This window comes from Adelges cooleyi, unplaced genomic scaffold (genome assembly GCF_023614345.1).
Source record: "Adelges cooleyi isolate 19-005CV unplaced genomic scaffold, UGA_ACOO_1.1 ACOO_flye_CR_arks_rails_tigmint_CR_PRNA_108, whole genome shotgun sequence".
Taxonomy (NCBI): Eukaryota; Metazoa; Arthropoda; class Insecta; order Hemiptera; family Adelgidae; genus Adelges; species Adelges cooleyi.
Window position 1 is genome coordinate 5641934 of NW_026095761.1, and position 15536 is coordinate 5657469.

The following is a 15536-nucleotide window of genomic DNA, read 5'->3' on the forward strand; positions in this document are numbered from 1 at the left end:
TAACACGATGACGACACAAATGTCATTTACCCGGCAACATAAACTCCAGGCCCTACGAGAGTTTCCCTTTGGCGGACGACATTTTCCCAGGGTGGAGTCTGAGCCGTGGACCCGTCCCGGAGGGTGAAAGAAACGCCCGTCAATGATTTTCCGCCACGGCTGCGCACACGGTAGTTAATAATAAAATATTCTATCCACAACGAATTACTAATGTACACAAAACAGCTTGGTTTTTCTCGAGCCGTCGAAACTAAACGGACAGCACTATTCTGGATTGACATATACAAACATGATAATTGATTGTCTAATGCAAAGGGTTGACTGCTATTGATTTAAACGATATGATTACGTATGGAAACCTATAAGGATATCCTCTAAATAAATTTCTGGTTTTTAAAGTTTGCCCACAATGTGTAGGAGTATTTAATTACCTATAAACTTATTTATATTTTACTATATACCTAAAAGACGAGCTATTTTTTCATTATATTTTCTTACTTTTATTTAAAAGGCTTGTTATTTGATTTTGTTAAATACAAATAATTGGCAATCATTTAAAATAATCAAAATCTCAACGTTTTTTATGTTACTAATGATACATACATTATAGCTTTATAACTCAATGATTTTAATTCGTCTGTAACTTCAATTAGATGGAAGTTGGAAATCACATCTGGTAGTAGAGACCACAATAGCATCTTTTACTTTGAAACCATAGATTAGATCACTATCCAGTAAGTTATAATAGTTAAAATAAGAGCTAGTATAGTTTAATCCTTCAAACCGTTCTTTAAGCAAAAATAATTCTACACATCAAGAATGAGGTAATAAATGTGGCCTTAAAATGGTCTTTTTTTATTATTACAATCTCCTATCATCGTTCAGTTCATTAAAAAACTTACTTGCGAGTTTTTTGATAAAAACGTCAATACTCATTTCAGTATAAAGATTTTTCGTCAACTGCTCACATTCAAATTTGCACGTAAAAAACGAACTGAGGCTCTCCTATTCTCCCCTAATATAATAAAAAATGATTAAAGAAAATTGTTTTTAAGATATGCATAGTTTAAGGCAGATTTATTTCAAGTTTACCCCTTATTTAGTTATATAAGTTATCAATTAGCGTGCAATATTGAGCAAAAACTATTAAACTTTATACCTACTTCAAAAATGTATTAAAACTGTTTTTATGTACCTACTTATTAAAAATGAAAAATATGTAAACGTTTTAAACTTTGTTTTATAAGTTTACCTATTTTTAGCTTTTGGAACGCAGTTTCCCTCATAAAGTAATTAATTACACAATATGAGTATTTTTGTAAAAACAAATGTATTATTACATAAAATATGAAGTATTAGTAAAATATCTATTTCAAATACTACATTCTTGAATGTTTTGAACGTTAGTAGTATAGTTAATTTATATTTTCTAATTTTTGACTATTTGCTGACATTTCGTTTGACCTATGACATTTTGACAAATGGTTAGCGGTAAAGTAACTATCATTAGCTAAGGAAGAACTACGGAAATATTTAACAGTTCATTCAACTTGAAATTTACTGTAATAATAATATATAAGAGGGTTATGTGGGGTGATTGTAAAATAATGGAGATAAATGTAAACGCATTTTTTTTGTGTCAAAGCACAAACAAAACTATTTTGTTTAGATTGTGTAGTACAAGAACATTCAAGAAAAAACAAAAGCTGAGCTACAATTAAAAGTTGTAGATTCTTTTGCCAAAGAAATCTTGTCTACGTTTGTCTTTTTTTTACAACAACATTTACTTACCCCTATATAATAATATATAATATACAACTTAATCTTTAAATAAAAACACTGGATACTTTTTGGCATAGGTAAACGATTCACAAATAATTTAATTTGACTAATAATGAAACTTAAGCCACCTAGTATAATAACTCGAGTACATACATAAACATACAGTAAACATTTGTAAAGTGTAACTCTAATCTTTGTGGAATTCGCCTAACCAAATTATATTGATAATACCCAATAAAAATGTATTTATCTATAGTATATTTGTAGTCTAAAATATAAAAATATGTAATTTTGATTTCTAAATGTTATCAAAAATTAAATACGTTTTCCCTTTCGAATATTATCACAGATTTTTTTATCATTTTTATTATTTCTGTTATTGTTACTTTTATCTTTTATTTATTTTAGTTTCGAAGCATAGCTAAAAGGTATTGTTTGCTTAATGATGTGTGAATTTATGAATAGTTAAATTATTAAAATGATCATAACATGTAACTATAAAATTTGTTGATGTCAGATCTGTCTCATCTGATAAATGTGTCGCGTTAGTCATGCATGGCAATGTATTAAATAAAAAAATGTATCACATTCAAAAATAAAATATTTTTCTTCTAACCAAGAGGTAACGTTGTTTAACGATAAGCACGAATTACGAATATCAATGTTTTCAAATGTATTGAATTAATATTTTATTCAATGTAATAGGCCACAGTTGTCATTTTTCAACAGAGATATTTGCATAACATTACAGTGTGCGTTGTGTTTTTTCAAATTCAGAAATAATATTATTTATACATCTGCCAACATAAGGGGTCACTATTTTCTTCACTTTGAAACACACGATCGATAACGAAAAAATATGTATATATAAATAAAATACAGCGTATGGAGACCACCTGACGTGTTAGACAACCGACCGTCGATAACACAAGACCCGGGTCAAAAAAAATCGACCCCAAAATGATAAACACTGGTACAAACTTCAAATTATAAACTCCCGGAGTATTTTTTTTTTATCAAATATACTTAAAGCAAGAGATACCCAACAGAGGCCAAATATTATAATAACGTTAAATGTGTTATAATTAATGATATTACACATAATCTACAAATCCAGATAAATCGAAAATTGTTATTTATATAATAATATGCTGTCCTCAGATTCCTATATTATGATGTTCTATTTCTAACAACGTTTATCTGCTCTACATATTATTACAACTTCAACGTATATTTTACCATTAAATGGTTTATAATATAATTTATAAATATTATAATGCCTATTGGAAAATATCTCATGTAAAATAACATTACAAGAGTTCTAAAAACCTGAAATTAAAATGCCAGTAAAGTTGGATCAGAGCATATTGGAGCGGGGGAGGCCACAAGTGCACAGAAGTTATTAGAGCTTAAATTGATAAAATCACTTCAAAGCGCATCTGTAGATGGTGGAAAAATAAAAATCTATAGAAGCATTATAAAACCTACAACGTGCTTAAACTATATTATGAGTGTTAGGGAGGATACAATTAAGATAAATCATCTGTCTAAAATAATTTGTTGTCGTTGTTACCCATACATCGTAACTAACAACATTTGCATTTTAAAATCAATTCAAACAACATAATAGAACTATTGTTCAGATACTGAGATAGCGGTTAGCTGTTGATTCACTTTCTCACATAGCAACCTAGAACTTTATTACGGTCAAAGTGTAATTTTTCTTCATAAAAAAAAAATAGACTATACGTTTTTAAGAAAATCTTATATTTTTAAGATATTTCTCACCTCAGATAACCTTCCGACTAACTTAACTCGAAAAAAAAAAAATAAAAAAGGTTCTATCCCTTCTAGGAGAAATGGTTTATGTTATTTATTTTGGTTTGTCAACGTTTCTAGGTTTAAATTTATAAATTATATAAATTATTAATATTTAAATTAAAAATATAAACATTTTTTACTTCGCCCTATTAATCAACTATTTGTAATCAATTATGCGTTTTGTTGATTTAATTATAAAAGTAATGTGTCATGGTGTATACATGGTTTATATTTATTTTTTAGAAACAGTAATGAACTATGTACTACTTAGGACTGTAATCTGTATGCAACTAATAAAATACGCGATGCAATCATCTAGTGTGACTTGAGTTAATAATTGTTATTTAACAAACCAAAGGCGCGTTTAGGAAGAACGATAAGGTGACCCCAATTAAATATTTTTTGTACATTTAAAAAAAAATTGTAATTAATGCATTATTTACCTAGGTTTAAATATATAAACCTGTATAGGTTTTTTCTTTCCCCCCATTTAGTAAGGTCTAGAGACGCTCTTATAATTAATTATAAATAAATGTATAAAGAAGATTTTGAAAGATACATATGATCTGTTAAAAGATAATGCTACTGTATATTTACAAAGTAATTTTCATTTTATGAACAAAAATAAAAAATTTATGTTATTTTACCGTTACAATCCACGGTAATCAATTATTATGTTTAACCGTTTCTGTGAGTATACATTATACAATAATAAGAATCCAATTATTATGAAGACTCTTTATATAATAATACAATTACTAAATCTAGAAATAAAAAACACATGTGAACTAGATAGGTACTCAAATGACAAATGTGCATAAATCAATTACGGAAAAACGTGAATCTGACGTTAAAAACCACGCCCATGCGAGGGTGTAACACAAACTTGCCTTGGTGGATAGATTATTAGAGTATCAATTTGACATGCAACCAGCATATAACGGCTCTTCACGATTATTCAAACAATATTTTACTTAATGTGTATATAATAGGGGTTCGCAAAGTCCTCAAAATTATATAACGACGGTTATAAAACGAAATAAAATATACTTATAAATTATGTCTTTTGTACATCTTGTAGAGCGAAAAATGGTTTACTTACACGTTAGTAGGAATATAAATAAATAGAATATATAAAAAAGATTTTTTATAACGTGTTTTTGGTTAAATTTTAATGTCGAATGACAATACAAATGCACAGTACTTTGTTTTCGTTAAGTACAACTACAATTTCGTTTTAATAATATTGTCTTCGATAATGCTAAAAGGTATTTACGTTTTTAATTTACACACACATTAAATATAACATTAAGTATTTCAGTATTACATTGATCAAAATTCGCTCTAATTTGTAATAAAATGTATGCATAGGTTATGTATGTAATTTGAGAAGATGCTACTGCCTACTTCTAAATTTTAAATAGAAATAATAATGTTTCATTCAATTCTAACCTAACTACACTTTTGTAATTCCAAATAAAACCCACTGACTAGATTCAGATTATCTATACAATAGACTCGTTTTTACTAAGCACCTATCTTTGAATTTTTTAATTTAAATATACATAATATTAGGCAATAATCAATTCCAAACCTACAAAATGTCTATTTAATCGCTTAAGTAAGTCGTCGTTGCAATTTCAAAATAATTATATTTTTCTATTGAAAAAAAATAAACATAAGTAGTAGATAATTATTCAATTTTTTTTTAACATTTATTCTGAAAATTATACAATCTCTACAGTTTACAATTTGTACAGAAAGCATAAACGATATAATTCAGAAAAAAAAATAAAAGATAATTTCGCTTCAAAACTTGATTGGAAAAGTCGCCCAGTGGTAGTCCGGAATAATAAAAATTACCATAATTAGCGCTTAAGTGTAAATTAAGTATTAAAAAATACACCTATAGATCAAACTGTGTATCTGATTAATAAATATTTGTAATTTTTTTTTTCTAAATTATAAAATCAAAGATCAGAACGAAAGCGAAATAATATGATTTCTATGTTTACTAAAAATAATAATGGCCATTAGTGACTAGATAACGGAATCGTACAATGTATAAATATAACGATAACGTCAAGGTACAATTTATTAGGTTACCTTTACAACATTATTACATTATATTATACAGTGTTGTATTAGAAAGGTAGACAATTATTAATATGAACTTGGACCTTAAGCATCAACGTGGATGCGCTCCCTACTATAATGCGACTATCATGGTTTTGCGTTAAGAATTTACAGGTACCGATAAAATATGATTATACCAAGTTTGGTGAAAATAAAACTATTAAAATATTTTAAAATTCTACTCGAAAATATTATTGACAAGGTTTTTTTTTTTTCGTTGAAGTTTAGATAAATAAAATAATAATTTTCTTACCAGCAATACGGCGACGTGTATTAGAAGTATTTACCGGCTTCCGTTTGAAATAGTTTATATACTGTGAGCTACACAGCTGGTAACCGACAGTCGCTACTGTCACGTTATCTTTGCTGTTGTTGCCGAACGTCACATCACACGCGCTCGTATAGGGGTTATCAAACAAGCCGCGTTCGTAAGCGTCGCGTCCGCCGCTCTGGCGTAGTAGGTATCGCAAACGCCAAGCACAAAATACAGATGTTCGTCCCCCCTCGTCGAGTAACGTAGCTGTTCGTGAATCGTGTCACGGTAATGATATATATATATATATATATATATGTGTGTTATTTATACCTACACAATATAACTTAACCTACCATTTGACTCACGGGAACAAAATTTTGTTTGCGTTTTTTGTTAAACTGAGTTTTTATGATAACAGAGCCAATATGATTTTTCAAGATTCACCCGGGTACCTGGCGGCTGGCGTTCCAGTGTTAATTGTTATTTATCACTAAAAATTAATACAATTCTTAATTAAACTTAAAAACTTATGCCGGGTTGCATAAAGAACTACTAAATTTAATGGACTGATCACGAGCCACTAAATTACCTATGTTTAAGGAACACTTGAACGGTGTATTAAACGTTCAGTGGACGTTTATACCGCGACTTAATGCAACCCGGCAGCAGAATCCAAATGCGGCTAACGCTACAAAAATGTAATCATTTCAAAACATACCAACAGGGCTAACGGCTTAATATTATTTACAAGTTTTCCGAACTTATTATAATAACCTCGTGAGGTATATCGCTTTTTACTTACTATTAGTTGTAGGTATCACACATACATAAAATACAAAAAGCTAGTGAGGATAATCGGTTACGTATTTACGTGGTAAACTTGAATTTGTTTTTCCTCTCGATAAATAGACTGATAACTGATAAGTACACGATACGAAAATTAATATTATTGAAAACCAACTAATGTTTTTTTTTTTAGAGAATCTTAGAACTAGTTAAACTCAAAATTAGTAATTAATTATTTATATAATAGGAACCTACTACTCTTATTCGAAACATGATGATTAATATCAATTAAGTTAAATTATTCCCCAGCAATAATAAATTGTTATCAACCTACTCGTATTCTGATGGTTTTTATGGAGATTTATCGAATGATACTAAGTAACTACTTTTGAAATATGCGCGTATTAAAGCTTAAGCAAACAAACTTTGAAATTAATATTCAAACCATACGCAAACGGTGAACACATTATTAATTATTACTTATACACTGAAACTAGAATAATTAAAAGTAATGTTATAATATTATCCATCAGTGACAAATTAAAATACTTACCTAATGATACATTGAATGTTCAACAATGGCAGGAGTGAGGTAAAAGTGAAATATTTTTTTTCTATAATTATTATTACAATTAAAACATTTAGTTCCAATAAACAACTACCTATCAACAAAGATTTAATACGTCGTACCGCTATTTATTAAGGAGTTGGGTATAGGCAATTTTTTGCAAAATCTCAATTTAAAGCTTAAATTGTAATTTGCAATTATTAGATTAGTAATAAGAATTCTTTTTAAGCAGTTAATTTATTTTTCGGACTATCGCAGCATCTTTGTCATCGATTTTAAATATTTTTTTCATCTAAACATAGTTTTTTAATTCCAAGAACACTGCTTACTGGGTGGTTTTAGAGTAAAAAACCCAATTATAAATGTTGTAGGTGAGAATTTTTTCTATGTTATGTTGGAAACCAATTTTCGATAGTTGGTCTGGATACGGACCAATATGACATAAAGAAAGGACATATTTTTAATTATTCAAATGTATGTATCTTAAAATTAAAATCTAATTCTAACAAAGCATAGTTTAAGTTCTCATCTTTCAAAAAATGTATAATTTATATCTCTGCGTGCATTGTAGACTTCATACCATTGGAAATCCAAAAGTACTATTTGGTGATATTATTTTGAGGCGCGACGTCCCCTTAAGGTATAGACAAGCAAAACCAGCTGAATATTAAATTTACGATTTTTGAAAAATATCTAAATGAAAATATCAAGATAACATTTTTAAAAGCTTCGTATAATATTATTATTAAATTGTTTTTTAAAGTATGTTCAGATACGAATTATGTATAAAATAAATGTTTTTTTTAGTAAAGGAATATCTTAAGGACTAAGGACTCAAATAATTCGAATTAAACCATGATTTCAAACGTAGTAAATATGATTTTATACAAGTATTATCTACTAATGACAACTGAAAAAATAGCGGCATCTAATTATCCACAGATGTTTATTAGGTAGTAAATAATAACCCCTTGAAAATGATAACCAGTACCTTAAGAGGACGCTACCCACCCGTAATTTATCCGCAAAAAATGGCTTTGCGGGGGACAAGAATGTGAAGGCGGTATTTATAGTAGCCGTAATATTAAGTATAGATATCAAACAAATAAAATCGCTACCCCGTAGATAAAGTTCTTCTCTATACATTGTGAAAATTTGGTAAATCTACTGTTAATACTGCCCTCACATTCTTGTCCCGCGCAAAGCAGTTTTGATGGGGAAAAAATTGTAATTTATCCTATAGAAGTGACTGTGATAGTCTGACGAAAAAAATGGCAATCAATAAAGTATCTTCATTACTGTATAAAAAGTATGTAATATAGTTCAAACTCTAATTTAAGATTTTTCGAAAAATTGCCTATACTTTACTCCTTAGAAATGGCCTGGGTAGCGTCCTCTTAAGGAAACTTACCAGTGCACATAATAACATCAGGGTATAATATTATTGTGCCATATTTAATGAACAGCAGTCACCAAACTAACATGCAGTTTAATTAATGTACTATTAAAATATATTCACACCGTTTACATATTTACACATTATAAACGCAGCCGTTAGTTGGTATTATTTAATGCGAAATTAAATATTTAATTGTATTACCGATTTACCGATATAAACACAAATAATGCTAATGCGCATTAACTTTATTATTATATATTTAATTAATGATTGAATGTGTGGGTGTAACTAAGGATTACATATCAAAAGTATTTTAATTCTTGGGAACTATTTACTACGTCTACGAGCGCATTAACCCGATGTGAATTAAGTTAATCCGTGATATATGTGCGTATAAACTAGTTTTTAATTCACGTTAGACTAATGCAAGCTAATTATTTAATTATATTTCTCAAATTCATTTTATCCTATTACAGAATTAAAAAACTCATGTAACCAAAATACACCATTGAGAATTAATTAGTTCAAATTTAGCGAAATTTTTGTAATTCAAACATAATAATTTACCAAGTTTATATAGGAGTACCATCGTTGACGCGAATATAAACATTTGGGTTAAACTACAAAGTTTTATCCTAGAGTTAGATTTAATTAAATTGGATGAATCGAATTAACAGTTGTTTTTACTTAAGTTAATATTCATTAATGAATGAATAAAAACATGGTATTTTATTAGTTGAGAGGATTTTAAGCTATATAGATTTCTAGTTGTTTTAGTGTACAGACTAAAGTATGTATTGAATACGAATAATTGAAAAATGATTTACACTAGTCCTATTTTTAAAAATTTAATTTTCTATTTTTTAAAAACTTCCACTGAATTTATAATTTGTTTCATTGCGTTTTTGTTACATAAGTACTACGTGACTTTTTAGAAGTGACTCCATCAGAGTAGTCTTTGGAGAGCTCGGAACACTGGAACAAATTGAGAGGCTATTAAAAATATGTGTACAAAATTCTAAATCCAAAGTCAAGTTCAACTCTAAAATGTCGGATAATTTTCCAGGCGAAACCAGTTTTAGACAAAGGGATGCATTATATACCGTATTTTCAATATTACCTTAGAATCTGTAATGAGGTAAGTGCAGAATAATTGTATACAAAGAAAACAATTAATGTTTTTAATTATTTTTAATTTTACATTACTCATTATCTATTTTGTGTTTTTCTGTATTCTAAAATTTGTTATTAAGTTTTATTAATTACTCGGTCAGATACCGTGAAATCATATCGCATTCACACGTTTACAAACTGTTTACTGTTTGTGTAACTAATTAGAACTAAATATATTTGAGTGTTCATTAGTAGTGTTTATTGTTGCCAGCGCCCAGCAGACTACAGTAAATTAATTATCAAACTTCAGTCATAATGAATTGGCTAGGGACTACTTATCTAAGAAGCCTGCAAAATATAAACACCGCCTGTATATTGTTTTTAAAATTATGTTATTAAAAACAACACCTTAATTGCTAATTTTGTTGTATGCATAGGTATTATTGCATCATTATTTTTTTGTTCAAACAATTTGTTCTGACATTTTTAAACTAATTTAATCGATTTGATTGTTTGAACTATAATAGTATATTATACATATCTTCCAATGAATTAAAATTGTCATTAAAAAGACCAGTATAGACAGTCAAGGCGGGGACGGAGAGGTTACACGACTCGTGTCTTTAGGAATTATTATTAATGAAAATTATGAAATCACTTTCAAATAAACGCTTTTATGCAAAACCGTGCATGTTAAACCCTGTTCAATAGGTATAAAAATCAATCAATTTACAGACAGAAAATTGTATTAGGTTCTTCAGTTTTTATCGATACAAAAGTTTTACTGCAGTTTTTTTATTTTTTGTTCTATAATAAATGGCAACACGTGTATTAAATTATCTTATTAAATTCAAAATAATCTATTTAATCACATTTATCTAAAACTAATCGACAGGAAAATTTATAATAATCTAAAAAAAGTTAAAATACTAACAAAAATATTTTCAAAATAACAAGAACTAGGCTATAGCATCTTTTTAGATCTTAATAAAGCGGCAAGGCTGATGTTGTTATTGTGCCGGTACAGTAGTCGTGTACTTAACGATAAATTTACAGAATCCTGTGGAAATGTGAGATATAATCTCATCAGCAAATGCATCAGCAAACTGTTGATTGGCTTGAGCATTTAATTCGCTGTTTCCTAGCTGATACGATGACGTTACGGATTTATTGTAAATCTCTACACGAGTTTCACAGTGTTGGTCGGGTCTGACGAGATCGTAATTACTGATCAATTCCATGTTTTCGAAGTTGAACTGTGCTTCAGATTCGTGTTTTTGCGGTTCATCGACGACCAGGTTAAATGTGCCGAAAAGTTTGTGAACGGAGACGGTGGTCTGGACTGTCACTGAGTTAGAATCCATGTTTACTTTCAGGCTTTTTAATTTTTGTAGAGTGTTGTTCAAGCCGCTGGTGAAAGCTTTGGAAATATTAAAGATTGGCCCATTTTTCAACTGTCCGCTGGCTGCTGGGAAATGGGGATCGGAGTGGTTTTTAAAATTGATGTATGGTTTAGCTGCATATCGGATAGCTGATGTTATATTGCTTTGCATGTCCTGTAAGACCTGGTTAGCGATTTTCTGGAAAACGACATCTTCTAAGAAGTATCTGTAAGGATAAAAATAAATAAAGAATATATAAGTTATTATTTAGTAAATTCAAAATTTAGTTGTTGGGTATACTTATAGTGATATTAATGTTCTATTTATCTCGCATAATACTTAGCTGCGTCGCAGTCCTGCGATACCAGGTACACCGTATAGTACTATTTTGGAACAAAGCAAAAATACATCCATTTTTTTGGATTTAAACTATAAAAGAAAAACGTATGCTAACGCTGAACTGATTCCCAAATTACTAATTACGTTTAAATACTTTTATACATGTAAAGTTTACTAAGCACGCAAAACAAAAACGGCTACCATTCGTCTAAGTCTACCAAGAATAAATAAATTTAAAAAAAACGTGTCCGTGCCAAGTTTCAGCCCTCAACGACATCGGGAAGTGGGTTAAATTAATTTTGCAAGATTTGAAAAATACCCGTACAAAATTATGTACGTACGTGTTAGCGAGTTAAAGTAAAGTATGTTTTTATATATTTTGTAAAAAAAAGTTCTTATCGATCTTTGATTTTCAAAATTCAATTCCTATATGACGTAATATATTTTGTTTTATTTTTTAATTTTGTTTTTTACTGTGGTAAAATTAAAAAAAATTATGTTTCCTATATTTCCCCTCTTTATAAATAGCTTTAAGTTATAACCCTTAAACAACGAATGCAGCTATACAAAATGCGTGCAGCTAGTGAAAATAGTTATTTCATAGAAACAAGAACTATTGATGTAAAGTAAAATTTAGATCACTCTGAATATTATTATGATTTTTGCATTAAAGTTTTCTTGTAGATAATCCATTTCTAATTGACTTACTTTACATTTGGAGAATCGTTTACATTAAAAACATCTTTGAATCCTTCGGGTCCGGTGAAAGACGCTCTGACTCCTTCGTAAGATATAGCTGATTTCGGTGCAGAAACTGGATACAGTTCGGTATTAGAGGACAGTGGGGAGATAACTTGATACTTGACTCCATTGACGGATATTGCGTATTTGCCCTTGTCGTATTTATCGGGTGTCAAGTACTGGTATTGGCCTTTGATTTGTAACTCATTCCAATTCACTTCCTGGTAGATCTATAATAAATACCGAACACATTAAACATTTATAAAATAAAAGAGGAATACATCTACTTTGAAAATAATACAATTTTATAGTAGCCGAAAAAAAAGTATACGCCCTAAACTATATTTTTAGAATATGATCAACACATTTTTTTTAAAGGTACCTCGCGTAGGTTTACCCATTATTTTATGGTCCAAGAAAATTGCGATTTTTATATTCTGGTGTTTCAATTAATTTAAAATCCTATTATTGGAATATGAACAAACTTTTTTTTTAAATATTATTTTATTAAATATATATAATTTTAAAAGTATTAAGATTATATTATATTATTGGTATGCACAGTTTAAAAATGATCATTAAAAGATATATTTTCATATTGTATGGTATTTAAAAACATTGAAGACATAAAATATTTTATTACCAATACAATACAGTTGCAACATTGTACATTTTCCATACATTTTAAAAATATTTCTTTGTTCTTTGGGATATAAGGTAAAAAATATTGTTCGGTTAATCCTAAACTTATATTAAATGTAATAATGTACCAAATTACAAATTTATAGTTTTAATTTTCATTTAAAATTGACTTATATGCGAGTTAAAATTACCAAAAATGTCCTAATATATAATATAATAATATATCAATTCATTTTTATATGTTACTTGTATTATGTGACTAAAAGTTATTTTATTAATCATAAATTATTTTTTATTTTTTTTTTAACATTTATTATTAAAATATACACGATCTGTAATTATTTTTTTTTTTTTTTACAATAAGCGTATGTGATGGAGGAGACATGGCTTGAGGCAGGAGAGAAGAAGCCACCCATTGGAGGCACTTATAAATAATTTTAATCGTAAAAAAAGTTAGAATTATGTTACGAATTATTTATGCTGTTTTAAAGTTATTTGTTGATCATTATTCATTAATAATAATAATATTTCATGTACAAATAAAAAATAAACTTTTATATTAATAAATATTTAATTATTCAAATAATAAATTATTAAGAAATACCATTTATTAAAGAAATAATACATTTTTCAATAGTAATGCTACCATGCTTTCATCTTCAGCGCTCATAAGTATAATAATAACAGTAATATAATGGTTGAGTTATCAAAAAATAAATGTTTCCGCATTTAAATTACTTTTTTATTGTCAGAATGTCACAACTCACATATTATGATAACTGTAGAAGTAAACATTGATTTTTGTATAAAAAATGAACCAATCTTTATATCATTATTCATTGCTACCGAAAACTAGTACACGTTAGTCGTTACTACTAAAAAGTTTATTACTTTTTGTGATGCATGTGTTTTTAAACATTGTATTACTTTACCACTTAACTATACAGGGTGGCCCACAATGATTTGAAAAATGAAATAACTTTTGTTCTAGTGAATATTTTTAAGATTTTTTTTTAAAAATAATTTATCTCATTTGCGATATAAGCACCACAGCTTTTATTGCACTTATCTGTTTTACTTTTTAATTTTTTTTTTCAAGAAAGCCATTATATTCAAAATAATTTTTAAAAAATAATTGGTAAAAAAAATTTGTATTTTTATTCATTCGTTCAAAAGTTATATTCATTTGAAAATTGAAAGTCAGGATGACTGGTGACGGGAGATGGAGTGCGGTATAGTAAACCGCGTAGTTATTCATTTGAGAATTTAATTTGTCAAATCATTGTGGGTCACCCTGTATATAACCACAGGTTTTACTCAGGTTTTTGTCCATATTTATTAGTAGGTATTATTCTTAAATAAAAGATTTATTTTCAATCATGAATCATAAATAAACGTATTCCTTTTTAAAAATGTATTTTTTGCCCATGGTTGAAAACGTTAATTATCAAATAACTTTAGACTTAACTAAAACTCACACAAATTTAAATATGTGGAAAACATTAAAAATTGTAGAACTTAATTGCATAATAATTTAAATTAAAAAAAAACCAGTTTTTAATTTAGTAATGTAATTTTTAACAGAAACCATTGGTCAAAATATGTATATTCGTATGCTAGCAACAGGGCGTTATGCCCTGATGCTAGCATACGGCCAGTTCTTAAAAAAGTTGCTTACCTGATCTTGATACCATCTAATGACGAGTGAACTATTCAAGTAGTTGCTCAATCCCTTGACAGTGTTACCTTCGAAAATCAAATCGGACAAGGGTCCGGATGCTCGGGTTTTGGGTACGCGGACATCATCTTTTAAGTATCCATATGGAAAAGCCGGATCGTATACGTGGCCATTATACTCGGACACTACTTCGTATTGGTTTACAAAAGCTTGAATTACGGCTTTTTCAATATCTTCGTCGCTGAATTTGCCGCGCATGAGTTCCGGTAATCTTTCCGGCAAAGTAGCATTGTCCACAAAATATTTTACATCAGTAGTGCTTGGAGTAGTTTCTGAAAACGAAAAATTGAAAAAAAATTGTACCTACAATATGAAATGTATTGTTGCTTTGTGTATAGTTTACCTGCTAATGAGAATGCGAAGCACGCGGCCAAAGCCAATACAACAGTTGCGAACTTCATCTTAAGTTCGGTCTGCAAAACAAATGGTAACTGTAGGCTGATTATTTTCATCTTATATACCGGTTACTATGAACTCTACACGCTAAAAAATACGATGACTTCTTGAAAAGATTATTGATTAGATAAAATATGTGTTAATTAAAGTGTTTTTTTAGGCAATAACGGACCATATGTTAGCATTAGGTAAGCATAAACGTTTAATTAATTGCTGTTTGCATAAATGTAGTAAACATTAGGTAAATTACTAGGACAGTTTTCCTGTAATAAAAGCTGATGTTTTTCCGGGATAAATTTTACAATTACGTGCATTATAACATAACATAACTAATACAAGTTTTGTGTTTTAGTCAATCGTTTACATTACTTCAACCAGTATTATTTTACAAAGACTTTTTTTTTATTAATAATAGTTAATAACTTCTAGATTAAATT

General features: G+C 28.6%; 1 protein-coding gene across 1 annotated transcript; it reads right to left on the reverse strand.

Moving 5' to 3' along the window:
- Nucleotides 1-10688: 10688 nt before the first annotated feature.
- LOC126845971 (uncharacterized) lies at nt 10689-15252 on the reverse strand. The gene is made up of 4 exons (XM_050585064.1): nt 15047-15252; nt 14644-14975; nt 12291-12553; nt 10689-11469 (listed from the first exon to the last, which is right to left on the reverse strand). Exons 1-4 carry the CDS (start codon nt 15153-15155, stop codon nt 10872-10874), a joined length of 1302 nt encoding a protein of 433 aa, XP_050441021.1. The 5' UTR covers nt 15156-15252; the 3' UTR covers nt 10689-10871.
- Nucleotides 15253-15536: the final 284 nt, after the last annotated feature.